General features: G+C 43.0%; 1 protein-coding gene across 1 annotated transcript in view; it reads left to right on the top strand.

Moving 5' to 3' along the window:
* The window catches only part of MSH2 (mutS homolog 2), a 35,253-nt gene extending 32,244 nt beyond the window's left edge, over positions 1-3,009 (top strand). Inside the window, exons 15-16 of the mRNA XM_048078444.2 lie at positions 722-894; positions 2,653-3,009. Coding sequence (XP_047934401.1) covers positions 722-894; positions 2,653-2,823 — 344 coding nt within the window. The 3' untranslated portion in view covers positions 2,824-3,009. The remainder of the gene's footprint in view (positions 1-721; positions 895-2,652) is intronic.
* The last annotated feature ends 15,319 nt before the right edge of the window (positions 3,010-18,328 follow it).

The raw sequence follows: 18,328 nt of genomic DNA, 5'->3' as shown, positions 1-18,328 counted from the left end.
AAAAGGATGTAGTAATATGTGGGGTGGCCAATTGGAACGATGGCAATGTAAACAATTGGAGTTGATGGATTGTATCAAAGGGCTTTTGATACCGAAGTGCAAATGATTTTATGTAACTGTGTATAACTGACGTATTCTGAGCAAGTGTGAGAACTTTCATTCTCAACCCAATGTTATAAACCGTATATTAATCGAAGTCAGTGTAAACATGAAGTGGAAAGGTTTTGATATAATTAAACTCCTCCTGGAGACTAGGAAGCTATGTGGGACTGGCAGAAAGGAGGAGGAGGAGGACTGAGAGTGTACCACGCTATTTTTTTAATATGTAAGTACAAATGCAGTTTTTGTATATTTATACAAATGATGCAGATGGTTATTTTCTACAGATTGTGCTGAAGTGCTTTAATGAAAAAAATTGTTCTACTTCATTCAAGTACTAGAGGAAAACTCTTTCTGCCTGAATTTTTTTCTTTCTTCCTGAAGCACTTCTGGACCTCTGCAATTACTGCTCTAAGACAGCTTAGTTTAATAAGAGCATATTCTGTAATCTGTGTTATCATATATAGTCCAAAAGCTAAATCAAAATATACTCTGAAAACCAAACTATATCACACACTTTTTCAGAACAGAGAATTACTATAAGTTTGTTCACATAATCTCTGTGTGCATGGCCTTATCACCTCTTGAGATTTCTTTACAGGTTGTTTTTCTCTCAACCCAGGTGTTTGTGACCAGAGTTTTGGAATACATGTAGCAGAGTTGGCGGCTTTCCCAAAACATGTGATAGAAAGTGCAAGAGAGAAAGCACTGCAACTGGAGGAGTTTCAAAACATTGGCAAGTCCAATGAATCTGAAGGAGAACCACCATCCAAGAAATTCTACAGAGAAAGAGAGGTTTGTCAAAATAAATGCTTTTTTTTTTTTATTTTTTTTCCATTTGTTTAGCTGGAGTAGCTCAAGCAAAATAGTTTTAGGATTCAGCTTTCCCCAGAAGCTTGATCATAATTAAATGTGCTCCTGTTTTTCTGTAATAAAATCTTTTAGCTATGAAGTTTGTTATGAGTTGAAGAGATGTTCAATGGTAGTGAGTTTTGGTTTTAATTCATTTCACAATAAGCTTGGGCAAGAATTTTGTCTAAAGACTTACTCATAAGAATTAAATATATCTATTTTTTTCTTAAAGAACAGTAATCAGCAGTTGGTGTGATTGGCATAGAACTGAAGGTGTTCACCGGACCATGTCTGTAGCTGTTCTGTGGGATTTTCTTTTGTGTTCAATGCTTTTGTTGGCTACTTACTTGAGACTTAAGTTGTAGCTTTTGTGTTAGTTGTTGTTTAGATTATTCTTGGCTCTGCAGGTGGGTTGTAGCTGGTTTCGCTCTCCCCCTTTTTTTCTGAGGGCTTGTAAGCACTAATTCCTTTGAGCTCAAAGTGATTCTGTTCAGATCTGTTCTTGAAGTGTTAATCATGTCCAAAGAGCTTTATACATTTAAAAAGCCTTTGCTCTAGAAAGAGGCTGCTACTTTATTTTCAGTTTCAGAGGTCCACTGCATGTTTCCTTGTCTCGGTAAGAATGTTACAGATAGAATAAGTGTTATAGATGAATGATCTCTGTTTTGTCTTAGCTGTTGGTGTTAGGAGGTTCCCCCCTCCAGCTACATCAGCTGCTCTATTACCTTTCCTTTGCCAACTTTCTAGATACCGTGGTGAAGTATTTTTCAAATTAGTTGGATCTGGCTGTATGAAGTTAATTCCTTGTAAATTAAATTGACAAGGCAAACACTTCTGACAAATACGGTGTCATGTTTTATTCTTTGATAATTTAGTAATACATAATATATTAAAAACTCTCTGGGCAATAGAATGGCATAGCATTAGATTTCTTGTCCAGGCAATTTGTCTACCTTCATTAACATATTTAGAGGCACAATCATACTATTATATTTCCAAGTGATTTGGAGAATTCCTCACTGAATGGACACTGCATTAGTCCTAAATATTGAAATGAAAGTATGAATGCTTTGTGGCAGAGTAGCTAATGTAGAAAATGCAGAGCACTAGGCAGAAATCTGTGTTCTGGGCAAATTGTTTATGATACAGGAATCCTGAACACAATTCATTAAAATGTTTGTTCTTGTTATTCATTTCAAATTGTTTAGAATTTCCACTTCGCCTGTTTGTGTAAAAGCATATGCATAAAACTTAATTATCATCTGTTCTCAGTGCTGAGAGCCACTCTCCAGTTGCTTGGTAACAACTTGTTCTTTGCTTTTGCATATGGAAACATTGATTTGGATTTACAGTTCTTCCAAAAAGTAACTAGTTTGGATAATACAGCCTCTCTAGCTTGCAAACCTCTCCTACTGTGGTTGTGTACCGGAATGAAATGTGGAACAGCCATAGGAGCTCTCAGTGGTAAACATTGTTTCTGCTGATCAGCTTATGTTTGGGAAAGAACTCCTGATACCAGTGTAACTGTGTATTGTTCTGGTGTTGGGACCACGATAGCAAGTCCAAAAATTTTTTCCTGCAAGAAGTTTCTGGTGCTGAATAATACTTTGTATTTATGGTATAATTTGGAAAAGAGCTTCTGGAAAGAATCTAAATATATTCTGTTTTCTTTTCCTCTTTCTTCCCCTCACTCCATTTTAGGAAGGTGAAAAGATCATTCAGGATTTTCTTAGTCAGGTGAAAGCATTGCCCCTGACAGATATGTCAGAAGAAGACATCAAAATCAAGCTGAAGCAGCTGAGAACTGATGTGTTGGCAAAGAACAACAGTTTTGTGAACGAAATCATTTCCCGAACAAAAGTTACATCATGAAAGATATGAGAACAGGATGCAGCTCTTGAAGTGCTTGAAGCTTTTTTTCTTTACATTGCAAGAACTCTTGCTTTCTTGTTGTGTAGTTTTTGAACTTTGATATTTCATACTGATTTGTGTAGGCTTTTTTTCTTGGATTGTAATTTTTTTGTAAAAAATAAATAAATTGGCACCCATTGTGCTAGATTCTTGCTTAAGTTGTGATCATTTGTGTTCTTGTAGAAGTTTTCAATAAAAGGCTTTTTTCATAGTGAGAGAATTATTGACTGTACAAACAAAACAGGTAAGGCTTTACCAGAAGAATAGAAAATATAGAAAGTATAACACTTCAGATAGCATACAACTACCACAGCCTTGAAAAGTAATGGCCCATACACAAAATCTTTTTTTTTTATATGGTGCAATTATGTTAATTCAGTGAAGTTTTAGTAACACTCTTTTAGTGTTCCATTATAAAAAGCATCCTAAGTGATATGTCTTAAAATTTTTGTGGGTGTACCTGTGTGAAGCTTTGGAAGAGAATTGTTTTTGTTTTAATGTGTGAGCAGGTAATGCTTGAGTCAAATATACTACAGGCCTACTCTTCATGGTCGAGTGGTGGTAACTCTTGCGTTTTTTTTTGATGATTTTGTAATGTAAGCAGAGGCTGAGGTGAAGTTATAGTTTAACTGGAACTTCTGAGTTGGTCTTGGTTTGCCAAGTCTGTCTATGAAGAAAGTATGCATTGATTGATTTATTTATTTATTTTTAATCTACTACTCAAACCGAGACATTTTGAAAGCATTTGGATACAGGTTTATATTCTCCTGGATATTTAGCATTTTAAATTGTAGCTCTAGAATGCTTTACCTGTATTTAAAACTACCCATATTAACAGATTAATGGGAAAAGGTGTTTACTGTATTGAGATAGGAATAAAGTTATGCCAAAGATGTCATGAAAATTCTTGTTTTTTTTCTGTAGCAGAGATTACATCAGTGGTTTGTGTGCTGGGGGCAATAATGTTGCTGTTAAAGCTGTGCTGTAACTGCGTAAAGGATTAGTCTGTTGCAGTAGTCTGCATTTCAACATTCCAACAATTGACATAAATGAGTGGTGGGGGTCAGCTTGCTATTGAATAGCATTTATTTGTAGCTGGACAAGAACTTGGAAAAGAGATGCACTTCTCAACAGAAGAAAATAAAGGATGGTTTGTGAGTGGTTCACATTCTGCATAACACCTTTTTGGTCTTTAAATCAGAATGCATTCTCCTAAAGGCAAAAATAAAGACTTGCATTTACAGAAAGCACAGCTGATAAGTGTATTCAGTAGCTGTGTCTGGAAAGTGTGAATGGAAAAATCTGTTAAGTGATGACAAATGGTTTGCAAACTGGGTTACAGGTAGTGTGATTTCATGTGAGCATGAGGATGGCTATTTCTGATAGTTCCAATTTAGCTTTTATTTCAGAAATGTACCTACCTATATAGCTGGTTTTTTTTTCCAAATGCAGTTGGTTCAAGCACAATCTATTCCAAAATAGAGTTATACATACAGTACACAGTGAGAATCAATTTAGAGCACAAAATACTGCAATGATGCATTGTTTGCATTAGATCAAAGTGCTTGAACTGTTGCTAGAAGTGGGCAGTAAGGACAGTAAGTGATCACTGTAAGTGATTGGATGGCTGGCACTTATAATGTCTTCCTGGGTATACTGAGGTGTCCTTGGTCTGGTGAAAGATGTCAGTTCCTGTCCCTGATGAGGTAAACAGGCATAGTAGGCAGTGGGTTTATTTTCCACGAACTTCTTATTTTCCCTTTGACCTTGCGTGAATTTTAAGTTCCTACCACACTCTTGGCTAAGGTCTTCCTCACAGAGCTGCCATGTGCAGGAAGGACCGCTTCTTGTTTGCCTGGAACCTGATTTCTAGATTTGTTTTTTCTTTTTTTTTTTCAATGCTTCTTGGTTTTATTCAGTACAGCGTGTCTGCAGTATGCTCAGGAAATGCCATTGTTTTTGTATGGTAGTTGGAGGCTGATAGAGCTGCTTATGTGACACCGGATTCTCCCCTCCCCAGGGGTGAAAGCAGTACTCCTGTGTTACTCGGGAGTGATGGGGTACCCTGACAGGACCAGCTCCAGGTGACATCTTCTCCTCTGTGCCACAGAAAGAGAGTTCTGCATCTGAACAGAGCGAATTCAGGTAGTTTGCTCCCACCTTGTGTCCTTCAACACTGACAAAGAAGAAAGCTGCAAATTAATGGGATTTTAAGTCCTTTCAAGTAATCCTCCTTCTACACGGCGCTTCTGCATCCTCCGTTCCTGAATGTACTGAGGCTGCCAGATATAAGCAAAAGATGATCAGGAACAGTAGTCTCCATATGTCGTGGTGGCTTGCAAACTGGGTTGCAGGTAGTGTGATTTCATGCGAACGGAAGATGGCTATTTTTGCTAATTCCAATTTAATTTTTCTTCCAGGAACATACCTAAGAGACAGGAGCAATTCCAAAGCTGCTTTTGTTATTACAGAGCTGTGCCAAGAATGCAGAGATATCCGAACTTCATAACAAAATAATGTAGCTTTTGAGGAGCAGTGAGGCCCCTTACTGTCAGCCTTGACTGAAGATGCAAGTTTCTCTTTGCTTGCTCCCTTGAGAAAGCTCGGCACTGAATTTTTATTACAGGTGCGGTCTCTATTCAGTTATTGTTCATCTCGAAAGCTCTTTATGAAGGAAATTGCATTAAGTGGGATGAAAGAAAAGAGCACACATGATCAAACACTGAAGGAGTTTATTTCTTTTGATTGCTTTACCACCCACCTTCTAGTGATCAGGAGATGGAGCAACCTACTTGTTTGCAGGAATATGTGGTAGCCAGGATGAGGAAAAAAGGCCGGGCTCACCTCTTTGCTTGTGGTCAGCCTGCTCCAGTTATGTCTGGAGGACTTGGGGACCAAGCTAATGAATCCAGAGGCAGCAGCCCGCCAGTACTGGGACTCGGCTCTGCCATATACCTATTCCTACTTGCAGCTGTGCAAGTTTATCGCAAATTATAACGTAGTTGATAAATGACTCTGTATCTCTTTCCTCTGTTGGAACCAAGGTAATTTTGGAAGCAGAAATTGCAAGAACACCACCAAGATGAGTCTTTTCCCACTGAGAGGTGCACTAAAGTTGGCTTGAGAAGAATTTCAAGCCTGAGAGACCTTCAGATACCCGCAGTTCAGCCTCTGCTTTCATCTGCTCATGGGGAACAGGTCTTCTGGGCTAGGCTTTGTGAGCCTAAGTTTGTGGTTACTAGCTCTGGCATGAGTTTAGTTTATACAGCTGTTCTGGGTTGATAAATGCTCTGTAAGCAAAGGGATGTGCTGGGGGTCTAATTCCTTCAGATTTAGTGAAGTCTGTGTGGGAGCTCATTGTTCTACTGGAGGAGATGCTGCCTTTGCAGCTCAGCTGAGGTCCAGGATTGTGTGCACAGATTTTTTTCTGATTTTATACATGATGAGGATGACAGTTCAAACCGGTTTTCATGGCATGTAATGAGTTTTCAAATATACAAAATATACAACTATGGTACGCAAGCTGGGAGATTTCTATGGCTACAGAACCCTATGAAAAGTAGCCTTGCTATTCTTCAGCGTGGCAGGTTTATTTGAATAAAACCAACAAGAGGCAGCAGGTGCTGCTTTGCATCTGAAGCAGCGTGAGGAAATGCATTGAGTGGATTGCATCTAGCTGACCTGGGAACAAAGAAAACAAGTGGCCAGAGGAGCCTGAGGCCGGAAAGACAATGGGAGAGGTATTGTCATTTCCGTGTGAGATACCTGTGACCCTTGCAGTTAGAACTTGTCTCTCTTTGCTGTTTACTTAAAGGCCTCGTATGCACTTGTATTTCAGATTTTCTTCCTTTTTTAGCCTTGCAGTCATACTTCCCAGCCTATTCCCTTTCTTTTCCATTATCCTGGTGTCTGCAGTGTTCCTTTACACGCAGGAGTACCTTTCACTGTGTGAATCGCAACACTTTGTGTGCGTGGCTCTTTTAGCAGCAATTTTTTTTTTGATCTTTTGCATGAGATGGGTCAGGAGTAGACACAGGTATGCATGTGTATTCTTTTCCCAAACCAGTTCTGCTTATGCTCAAGACTTAAAGAAAAACAAACAAACAAACAAAAAAACTCCTTAAAAGAAGCTGGTGTAGCTCAATTTGGCCTGACATTAATGGCATGCTTTGCTTTGCCTGTCAAGTTGAGAGTAGCAGCCTCTGTTGTTGAAGAGGAAAGTGACAATTTGTAGTCGTTTTCAGCTTGCTGCAGTGTCCTCTGCCACCTGGACCAGTAGCAGTGGCTGTGGCTAAAGAAAACAACGCAGTAAAGCAGTTGGCAGATTGTGCTTGCTTCTGCAGCTGGAGTAAGTAGCACTTCCATGGAGCTGAGAAAACGTGTCTGCTTTTTTGCTGTCATGGCATAAGATGCCCTGGCACCTGGGTTGAGCTGGTGGACGTATGTGGCCATTTCCATAAGGATGTAGTCATTCTGTCTATGTGGGGATGTCTGGAAACCTGAAAACAAGTGGAGGGAAAATCTGAGAGTAAATGGTCTGTGCTTAGGCGAGCATTTCCCCTGCTGATCCCCCTGCTCCTGCTGTATGCAGCAGTCATCGCTTGTCGGGGCAATGCAGTAGCACAGGGGACTTCCTTCGAATTCCTCTTTTGTTTCCTTATTGGAAAGAAAAAAAAAAAAAAGACAAAAAACAAAAAATCTTGTTCCCATGTAGACTCATTGCAGGCTCTGGCTTGGGACCCAGCTGTGCAATGGCAAGCAGCAGGCCTTCACCCTGAGCTGCGAGCTACAGCAGCTCGCGCTGACAGCCTGGTCCCCAGCATGCCACCTAAAGTGTGCTGTGGTGAGGCAGGGGCCTCAGCAACTGTGGCTGGTGGGCAGCTCACTCCCAAAGGGTGTCTGTGCCTGCTTGAAGGGGCTGACTTGTGCTCTGGGGAACATGGGTTGTTATCTTGAGCTTTTGAAATAATATTGTGGCTTCTCTTGTCCTGTACCCTGATTTGTGCATGGAAATACATCTCCAGGAAAATACCAACCCCTGTGGGCTGTTTTTTGGTCTTCAGTTGCCTTGTTGCTGCTGCCTGCTGGTTCCCTTTGTGTGGCTGTGCCCATACCTGCGTAAGGGCTCATTTTCTGTAACCAGTGATTGCTCCTGTTTTCAGTGTGGGCACTAATAGCCTTTTCAAGCTCACACTCTCTTCTTGCTTGTAGTAGGTCATCTGTTGTATCTTCATTTTTCTGTGACATTTATCATTCTTTTCAGGGATGCTGTGATGCAATGTAACAATTAACTTACATATTAATAGCAATAAATAACATTGAAAAACTGCATGCTTACTTTGTGCCTCTGTGCTATGTAAACATAAGCACAGGGGTGGGGGAGAGAATGGGAATGGAAAAAAGTAAAAACTCATGGGTTGAGATTAAAGGGAGTTTAATAAGATAGAAATGGAAGGGAAAATAATAACTATATAAAAACAAGTGATGCACAATGCACTTGCTTACCACCCACTGACTGATGCCCAGCCTGTCCCCAAGCAATGATCCCCCTCCCCCAGTCAATCCTCCCAGTTTTTATTGTCCCATATTGTGTTATATGGTACAGAATGTCCCTTGGGCCAGTTTGGGTCAGTTGTCCTGGTTCTGTCCCCTCCCAGCTCCTCGTGCACCCCGAGCCTGCTCACTGGCAGGGTAGTGTGAGAAGCTGAAAAGTCCTTGGCTTAAAGTAAGCACAGCTCTGCAACAACCAAAACATCTGTATGTTTTCAGCATTATTTTTCTACTAAATCCAAAACACGGCACATACCAGCCACTGTGAAGAAAATTAACTCTATCCCAGCCAAAACCAGGACAGTATGAAAGTGAAAAAGGCAGGTCTGGAGGTAGAGACACAAGGTGCCCATGAGCTCTGTGAGGTGCTCTGAAACTCAAGCAGCCCCCAGAGATTAAAGACAAAAGCCAACCCATTTCCTAACCCATCAGCCGTGGGTGAACCTGATGAATGCATTTTCACAAAAGTCCCAACCTCAGCATGGGCTGAGGTTAGATGGGGTGTGTGGGAGCATCTCAGCTCTACCAGGGGGAAAGTCAGTCTGCTACTGTGCCAGCTGTTAAACACATCTGTTGGTGAGGGTGAGAGGGTATGGGAGGTGGTTGCAGTAGGTGTCCTGTTATTCCGTACTTCTGACAAGAAAATGAAGCCCCTGGTTCCACCTCCTTCCTGCCCTTCATGCATACTCTTCTTGCCCTTTCTCAGAGAGTAGCTCCAGTTGTGCTGGCTTCATGGTGTTGTCTCTTTTGGTGTCTACAACTGGTTCTCCATACTCCATGAGACCCCTTGAAAACACTATTGAGCTGGTCCTGTGGCCACCAACAGTGTCCTACTTATTACCTTTGGTTTAAATAAAACCACCAAGGCTGAATATCCCTCTTTGAGGTTTCCATGAAAGAAGACTGACACTTATTAAGCAGACTAAGACACTTACTAAGCAGACACTGATTAAGCAGTCCCTCCCCCGCCCCCCCCCATGCTACCAGTCCCAGAAGTGCTGGGCAGATAGGACCCTGCAGCTCCTGCATAGCCCCAGGCTCTCTCTGACCTGCCATCGCTCAGCAAAGCAGAGTTTAACTGGCTGTGACAGATTTGAGTCTTATTCCTAGACTTCTGAGTTATATTTTTACTTGTAGCATTTTAATAGCTTTTTTTTTTTTTCTTTTTTCCTCTCCCAAGAAGTAAATTAATTTGTGAAAAGAAAATCTTGCAGAACCACTGCTATCTGTGCTGCGGGGACTGGATTTTATGCACAGCGTGTTATGGTGCACCATTGCCTATGAAAAAACGGCAATGCTATTATCTCTCTGCTATAGAAAGACACAGGATTATCTCTCAGTAATCTCTCTTGTAAGAGAAGTGCTCATCTGGTGTGACTCTGAGGAGCTGCATGAAGTAAATATTTTTTTCCTTAGATCAGAGTGGCTGTTGATTTGGTTCATGGGTCTACACTATTCTATTCTTGGTAGTTCTCAATGGTTTAATCTCTCTCAAGTTTATTCTGTCTGTAGATAAAAGTGTTATTTTCTCTCAGGAAAACCTTGGAAGCTTGTGAATATCTCACCCGTTAGCGTTGTAAAGTTTAGCTTTACTGATTTCTAAGGGATTCCAGCAATGCAGTGAAAACTGTATAGTCAGTGACCAGGTGCTCATTTATTCTCTACATGAGAAAGAGTAAAACCATCCAGGACTTTAATCCCCCTCCCATGCATACTGCGGGATGAACTTCTTACCACCTTTCTTTTCCTTTTTCCCCTGTCAAAAGAAATCAGGTGAGGTGCCAAGCTGTTTAAAGATGTTTTATGTGCACAGAAGTTTTTGGGGAATACAGTAACCTGTACACTAATCTGACATTTGAAGATGATGGCTAAAAATGTGCTCTTTGGAGAGGATTTCTTCTTCTAGGAGAGGAAGGTGTTTGTGTGAGGGGTGCTTGGTATGAACCCCAGAGCTGCTGATCCACTGGCATCCGGGCCAGCCTCCCCTCAGGGAGGGCTTTGGCCATAAATAAATACATCCAGCACCTACCCATTAAGCCAGAGGAAACCAGGACTAGCTGGTGCAACTGCTGTTTCAGGGAAAAACAGTTTCTGCTTTTGTTCTTTAAATACATTTCTATACCTGCAGCGCTCTGCCCACAGCCTTTGTACAGCATTTGAACCAGCACGTGGTACTGTCCTTGGACGCGGCCTGCTATCTGCTCTGCATGGAGCTCCTCTTCAGCCCACTGGAGATTTGGACATGTCTGTGGGTTTGGATGTGTCTTGGGGACTGCACGTATGGAAGAACACAACATGTCCATACCATGGCTACTCTGAAGCTTCAGCCTATACTGCATGTACAAGGAAAACATGTTGCTCTGGGGGAATGTCTGGTAGTCGCTTAATTTCACTTAAAGTCCCTTAATTTCAGCCGTCACACTCAGCATCACATGACATTGAACTGCTGTGAGCACACAGAAGTCACTCACAGCACCCACTGCAGTTTGAAGTACCCTTTATGGGAACTGCTATTTGCTCTTGCCTTGCTCTTGCTCAGTCCATTAGACAAGAACTTGGTTAATTAAGAAGAAAAAAATGATTAAATAAAAGTAAGAAGCATGAATAACTATAGGGCCCTTTGACTTCTTAACAAATTCCTCGTTGTAATTTAGTGTAAATGTGGCCATACAACTAAAGAGGACAGAAAGCAGTAGAAAGCTCCAGGTATGGCACTCTTAGTATCCAACTGGCCAACAGAGGCAACACAAACGAGGAGAACCTGCAACCATCTATCTTAATTAAACTGTGTATTGATCTCCCATTCAGCTATAATGAATTCTACTGCCTCCACACTGTAAGCCAGCAGCAAATACCACAGCACGTGCTCCAGCAGGTGGGTGATCCATTGACTATCCCTTGTAGCTTTTCCCAGAGTCAGAGCACACAACATTTTGTAGCAGTCATACAAGTGAATGCCTGGTTACGTGGAAATGAATGACTGTCCATGTCCCAGGGCTGTGGTGCTCCTTTGAGATGTGTTGTGCAAGTGAGACAGGCCAGCTCTGGGCCCCGCACAACGCACAGAAACCTGCTGCTTTCATATTTGCTTCCCCAGGCCTGCAGGAGCTGGTTCTTCCACACCCACAGCCTGTTGTAGTCTTAAGCTGACGAAACAAGGAAACTTTGAAGAAAACAGGGGATTGGTAGCCTTGAGCTAGCAGAAGCAAGAGAGATCAGTGTTGGAGGGGAGCACGCCAGAGACTGAGCGCGCACTTGTGATTTTATCGGGGTCTGGCCTACACTCTCCGAAAGCCCGGGGCCGGCAAGTGGCACAGCGGCACAACGCCCTGAGGAAACTACCGAACGTCTGGGGGTCAAGGGGGACGTCACTGGACTGGTGAGTACGATTTATATCTTCCCGTGGGTTTTTGGAGTGCGGATTGTCAGTCTCACACATAGGCACTGTGGTTTGGCAAGAATAGGACACGGCCCTGTGAGCTACCTGACCTGATCGGTGGGTTAAAGTCAAAGCTGAGCGTGAGCAGCCGCTGCAGGGAACATGGGAAGCAGTCAGTCCAGAATCCCTTCCTCCCCTCTTGGATGCATCCTTAAAAATTGGTCTAAATTTGGTGGTGATTATAGGACAAAGGGTAAAATTAGGCAATATTGTAATCAGGAGTGGCCTCAATACAAACTGGATGATATGGAACAATGGTCTAGAAAATGGATCCTTCAATTATAATACTATATCGCAGTTAATGTTATTTTGCCTGCAGGAAGGAAAATGGGATGAGCTGATGTATGTTAGTGCTTTTATAGCATTGTATCGGGACCTGAGAAGCCAGACTGAGTGTGGGTTGTGGGAACACCATACTTTGCTATACACTGAAATGAACTTCCAATTGTTTGTGCATGAATGAAGAGGGGTGGCGGCCAGGGTGATGACCAAGGTGTTGGGAAGCTGGGAAAGACCAGTGGTCTACTTTTCCAAACTGCTAGATGAGATGAGTAAGGGACGGCTGTCTTGCCTGAGGGCAGTAGCAGTGACGGTACTCCTAGTCCGGGAGGCTAGAAAACTGACTCTGGGACAACTTTTGATGGTCTTTGCAACCCTTTGGGACACCGTAGAAACAAATTCACTACCCCGTAATACCTCAGCACAAACAGCTGAATTGCTTTGACTAGGGCCTTGGGATTAGCAGAAGGGAAGGCCCTCAGTGTCTATACAGATAAATATGCCTTTGGAGTGTTGCATGCCCATGGAGCCACCTGGTGGGACAAAGGGCTATTGACAACAGCTGGAGGACCAATTGAGCACAGTCCAGAAATTTTGCAGTTTAACAATGAAAGTGCGGAGGCAATGCAAAGTCCCAAAGATATAGCAGTAATGCACGGTAAGGCCCACCCAAAGGGTGATCATGACATAATAATAGGGAGCAGAAAAGCTGGCCTAGCAGCCAAGGAAGCAGCTAGAAGAACACCAGGAGGCCTACAAGGTATGTTAGTGCAAAGACTCAATCCAAGGGGAAGGTTGGGTAAGACGATATTTGCTGTCTTTGTGGATTCCGACTCTGTGTGCTTGTTGGCCAGGCGCACTGGGCACGAACCTCCAAATAACACTGTGATGAACTGTGGTGCTGGTGGGGGGTGGTGGATATGTTTTTTTTTTTTTTTTTTTTTTTCTGCCCAGGCTGTGCTCCACACCCAGGAGACCCCGTTGCAGCAGAGCTGGCCAGCCAAAGACTTTGCCAATGCTGGCCGTGGTTTTTGCTGACCAGTGTCACTGTTCTCCAGCTTGGCTTCCTCTTCTGGCTCTGGGCTGCCAGCTAACAGCAGATCCCATTTTCCAATTGCTTGGGCACTGATTAGGTCCCAGAGTGATTAGCGCTGTAAAAATAGATAGAAATAGTGCAAAAAGTAGATATTGTCCTTTGCAAAGGAGAACTCAGCTCTAGCACAGCTGTGAATCCACCTGGCTTCCAGACAGCCAGCAGCAAACATCTGGGTCTTGCACTGCTGAGTTGGTATACATAGGAATCAAAGGGGAGAGGAAGGGAAAAAGGGGAGGGGAGGTAACACAGATAAAAATGTATTATATTCATGTTTCTGGAGACAGCTTTCTGAAAATATTTTTTTCCCCTCCATTCTGCGCCCTTCTATCAGGCTTCATTAAAAATGTACCTGCGAGCAGACAGGTGGTGATGGGTATTTATTGACGGTCTGTATGGCAGGCTGGGAGAGTGGGAGGGGTAAACCCAGCACTGCCCAAAGCAGCTTCAAAGACTTGTCAGAAATCAGTGTCAGAGACCCAACAAGTGTCTCCTTCAGTATATCCTCAAAGCTAGCAGTTCTTATTTTAAAATGGCCTGAGGGGACAAAAGTAGTTTCTGGAAGATATTTATGAAGACGTTGCTCTTTACCTGCCTCATATTATAGAAGTGGTAAACTCTGAATGGACATCTTTGTTGATTTTGTGGTGTTTGTGGATGGTCTTGGAAGGAGACCAGCCCTTGGCTTCCCCCTGAAGCTATTCTCTCTGCAGGTGGGAGTCCTCATCCACCTGTGGGGTGGGTTTTAATGACAGAATTTGCTGAACAGCAGGGCAGGTCCCCCATGTGGGCACTCACCATGTCATGTAGCCCTGTGAGCTGTGCTGTCTAACTGCAGCAGAAGAGAGCTTGGAGACTTGAATTGTCTAGCAGCTAGAGCTTGTTCTGGGAAGCCACACTTCCAGGGCAGGAGATGTGGTATACTGATCATTAATGGGGTGCTAGAAAGATACTGAAGGCTATAGGGCTGAGGCTAATAATGCCCAGCTGTAATTTCTGGGGTTTGGAAAGATTTTAGAGCAGAGATGACTGACAGTGCTGAATGGTGCTGTGGACACATCTCCTGGCAACATGGGGCACTGCTAGTGCTGACTGGGACTCCAGCACTGGGAATCCTTTGCCCAGCCCACAGCATCCTTGGTGCACCAGCAGTGGGTACCAGCAGTGGCCCTCCTGCCCTCACTGCCACAAGACTTTGGTTTGTGCTCCCAAGGCAGACACTGTTACATACCGGGAAGTCAGCCAGCACGGTGGAAAGCAAAGTGTGGCTGAAAGCCAGACTGATGCCTCTATGCCCAGTTCTGAGCCAAGGGGCTGACTGGCAGACAGCTGCTGGGAGCAGCAGCATCACCCTGAACAACAGGTCCTGGCATGGCACCATTTCTCCTTGCCTTTTTTTGGGCAAAGACAATTTCTTTAAAATCCTTTAATCAAATTATGTTTTTAGAAAATGTCTCCCAAGTCTCCTCCATTGGAGTTGCTATGTATTTATTCAGCTTGGCTTAAAGGGCAGCCAGGAACACATCTTTGGGTACTGGAGCCCAAAAAGCTCTTTGGCTCACCAGGGAAGTGGTCATGGCATCAAGCCTGCTGGAATTCAAGAAGTGTTTGGACAACACTCTCAGACATATGGTCTGATTTTGGGGTGGTCCTGTGTGAAGTCATAAGCTGAACATGATGATCCTTGTGGGTCCAATTCCAATTTAGAATATTCTATGATTTTGAGCCAAACTGTCTTGGTGAAGAGTGGATTGAGACCAGCCCTGAGGAGAAGGACTTGGAGATTTTGGTTGATGAGGAGCTCAACATGAGCCGGCAACGTGTGCTTGCAGTTCAGAAAGCCAACTCTGTCCTGGCTGCATCAAAAGAAGCATGGCCGGCAGGTCAGAGGTGATTTTCGCCGTCTAGTCTGCTCCCTTCCTGGAGTACTGCATTCAGCTCTGGGGCCCTCAGCACAAGAAGGACATGGACCTATTAAAACAAGTCCAGAGGAGGGCCATGAGGATGAGCAGAGGGCTAAAGCATCTCTCCTATGAAGACAGGCTGAGGGAGTTCGTTGTTTTCTGCTTGGAGAAGAGAAGGCTCCAGGGAGACCTTACAGAGGCCTTCCAACACCTAAAGGGGGCCTACAGGAAAGCTGGAGAGGGACTCTTTGTCGGGGGTTGTGGTGATAGGAAAAGGGGGAATGGCTTTAAAGTAAAAGAGGGTAGGTTGAGATTAGAAATAAGGGAGAAATTCTTTACTCAGAGGGTGGTTCATGGGACACTTGGAAATTATAGGCAATAGAAGTACCAGTGACAGAAGGCAAAAAGACAGAGGATCTATACATCCATAGGATCCTAACTGTTGATAATGCGCTGCATTAAAAAAAGGTGATTGTACTTCAGATGGAAACAGTCACTAAAACTGATTCCTGATTTTTTTTTTCTTTTCTCTGAAGCGCTGGGGATACAGCCTGTAACTGCCATTTCTAATATAAGGTAATTTCTGCTTAAATGATCTCACAGATCTCCTGGCTGTGTTAAAATTTCCCATCATCTATTAGATCTACTTAGAAATGTTTAATTTCTTCTGTAATAGCACAGCTGATGCTCATGAGAGGTTGTTTAATTATAACTACATTTTGGGAGATGGAGGAAAAATATAAAGTTTGGTAAAAATCAAGATGTTACTTGCAGTCACTAAGAGTCAAGGGCAAAGATTGAGCCTCGTTATATGGGTATGAACAATCTCTTCCAATATTGGCTTGATCCTGTATAATTACTGATGGGTTTTACCTGATTTGCAGTGATTTCAGGAGTGAGTGTGTATTCCTCCATATAATTCAGAGGAATCAGTTTGATCTTGCATGGGGGAGAACACTGTAAACTCAGGCAATGTAAGGAGACACAGGTGGCTGCAGCTCCTTTCAGAGCTAGGGTTGGAGGAAAAGACTTCAGAACCTGTATGGCCACTGTGGGAGTAAGCTGGGGAGAGCCCAAAAATGTGGAAAAGGCAAAGTGACCCCCCCCACGCTCCTTTCCTGAGAAGTGCTCCTGGGTTTGGTCTCTTTGGCATGTCAAAATTAAGCTGCTGTAGCATATTAGGCTAAACATTTTTCCTTTCCTGGACACCTCCATTTAGCCAAAATCCATCATTTGAAGGACACCTACTATCAAATTCCCACTTATTTCCTACTGAAAGGGCCTTTCTGAGTGGCTCAGAGTCACTCCTCCTATGTATTTTACCTAGGATGGGGATGTGATGGCCACTGAAAGCTGAGATGCCTTTAGATGTCTACTCTTGGCAAAGCAAACACAAGCATGTAATCTACTACTGTATTTTTCTTTGTTTTGTTATTCCTTTCTCTAGTTTGCTGGCAGAATAAGGTCAATACAATTTCCTCCACCAAGTAAGTTGTAAATGTGGTATTTTGCCAACTAATTGACACTGAGGTGGCGATTAGCACATGGGTGTCAAACTTTGAACAACACACATCCACCTGCAGCATCAGCAGCTACTGGTGTGAGACACGGGGACTGGCTCTCCTATTTCTGTAAACGTGCCCAAATAGGAAGTATTCCTTATCATTTGCTGTTGCTTTGGGGCTGAAGCACTCAGGAAATCATCCTTCTTGGTGTCGACATACTCTATGTGCGTGTCTGTGTGTGTCTGTGTGTGACTGATTAAACCCCATGAAAGCAAAGAGGCAAATACCGAGCCAGTTATCGTTTCTCTAGCACTAATTTAAAAGACATTTCAGCTGAAGTCTTTTGGCTTACACTCATTTCAATAGCCTGATTTTCTACCAAAATAAGTGGTTACACAACTAGGGTGAGCAGGATTTTAACCTTTATGTAATCTTCCTGTATAAAGGTAACAGTCACACAAAATGCACGCTCCAACTTGGGTATAGACATGCAAAGTATGGGACAGTGTCTTTCTCAGTGCATGACCAGATGTCCACCAGTGGTGGAAGGAGAAGAACATTCAGACACAGGAAAATGCAACAGCAGTCATCTTAAGCCACTGAGGCTTGCAGCTGGGTGAGTGGAACCACTGAAAAATGTAAAATACCATTAAACCCCCACATTACACTGTACAAGGTCTAATGAATCAGCAGTAACTGTCTCAACATGTAAGCACCAACCCTCACACTATTTTATGTAAATATGAATTTCTATCAGATTAGTAGCTTTTTTTCTCCCATATTCTGTGATGGAGGATTTTATGGTTTTAATTGTGAAGAAATTGAACGTTTCTGAGATTATTAACTTCTCCGACCCTGTACAAATGCCAGGGGAACTGGTACTCACAGCATCGGTGTCTGGTGATACCTAGCAGAGGTGAATTCAACACCAAGCAGCCAGCAGCAGCCCTCTCCCTCTTGTATTGCCCAGCACAACTTTTGGTGGCTTCCCCTCTCCATCCTTTCCCTTTCCTGACAAGGAAATATTTTTTTTGTGCGTTTTGGCAAGCAGGAGCTGTCAAATCAGTGCCTGCAGGTGGTGTGTCTGGCTGGGATACAGCAGGAGCGGGTGCCTTGAAAAACCTGTGCCAAGCACCAGCTCTTGTTGAGGGTTATTTTAATTAGGTATAGAGGTGGGCGAGAGGAGCGTGGGACTGTGAACCAGGAGCTGGGTCTGTGAACCACAAAAGTTTGTACTTTGGTTCCATGCTATCTAGCAAGATTAACAAGCCTCCACATTCGAGGCAGTAACATTTCTCTGTCTGCAGCATGATTGATTTTTTTTTTAATGTCTCTCTTTAATCAATACCAAAATTTCCTGGATTTATCTTAATACCTTGGACAGAAGGATCCTATTGATCTGAACGAAAACCAGGGAGATAGAGCTGGAGTTCCTTATAGCTGTTTACAGAGCAAACAGTTTCCATCTGCTTTCTGTGTTACTGCAAAGCAAAGAATGGGTTTGCTGCAGTCTTTACTAGATGGTAGCCGTGTGCATTATAAGCATGTCACAACAGTTACCCCCCGAGCTCTACCAAACCGTACGCTGGTGAATGAGCATGCTTCACACATGAAGGAACTTTTCTCTGAGAAAGAAAATCAAATGCAATCAAAAGCAACACCAGTAGTGCTGCCTCCAAAGAGAATAATACTCACA

The sequence above is a fragment of the Anser cygnoides genome, chromosome 3, assembly GCF_040182565.1.
Source record: "Anser cygnoides isolate HZ-2024a breed goose chromosome 3, Taihu_goose_T2T_genome, whole genome shotgun sequence".
Lineage (NCBI taxonomy): Eukaryota > Metazoa > Chordata > Aves > Anseriformes > Anatidae > Anser > Anser cygnoides.
The sequence above is the reverse complement of the archived record's forward strand: the minus strand, read 5'-3'. Positions and strand labels throughout refer to the sequence as shown.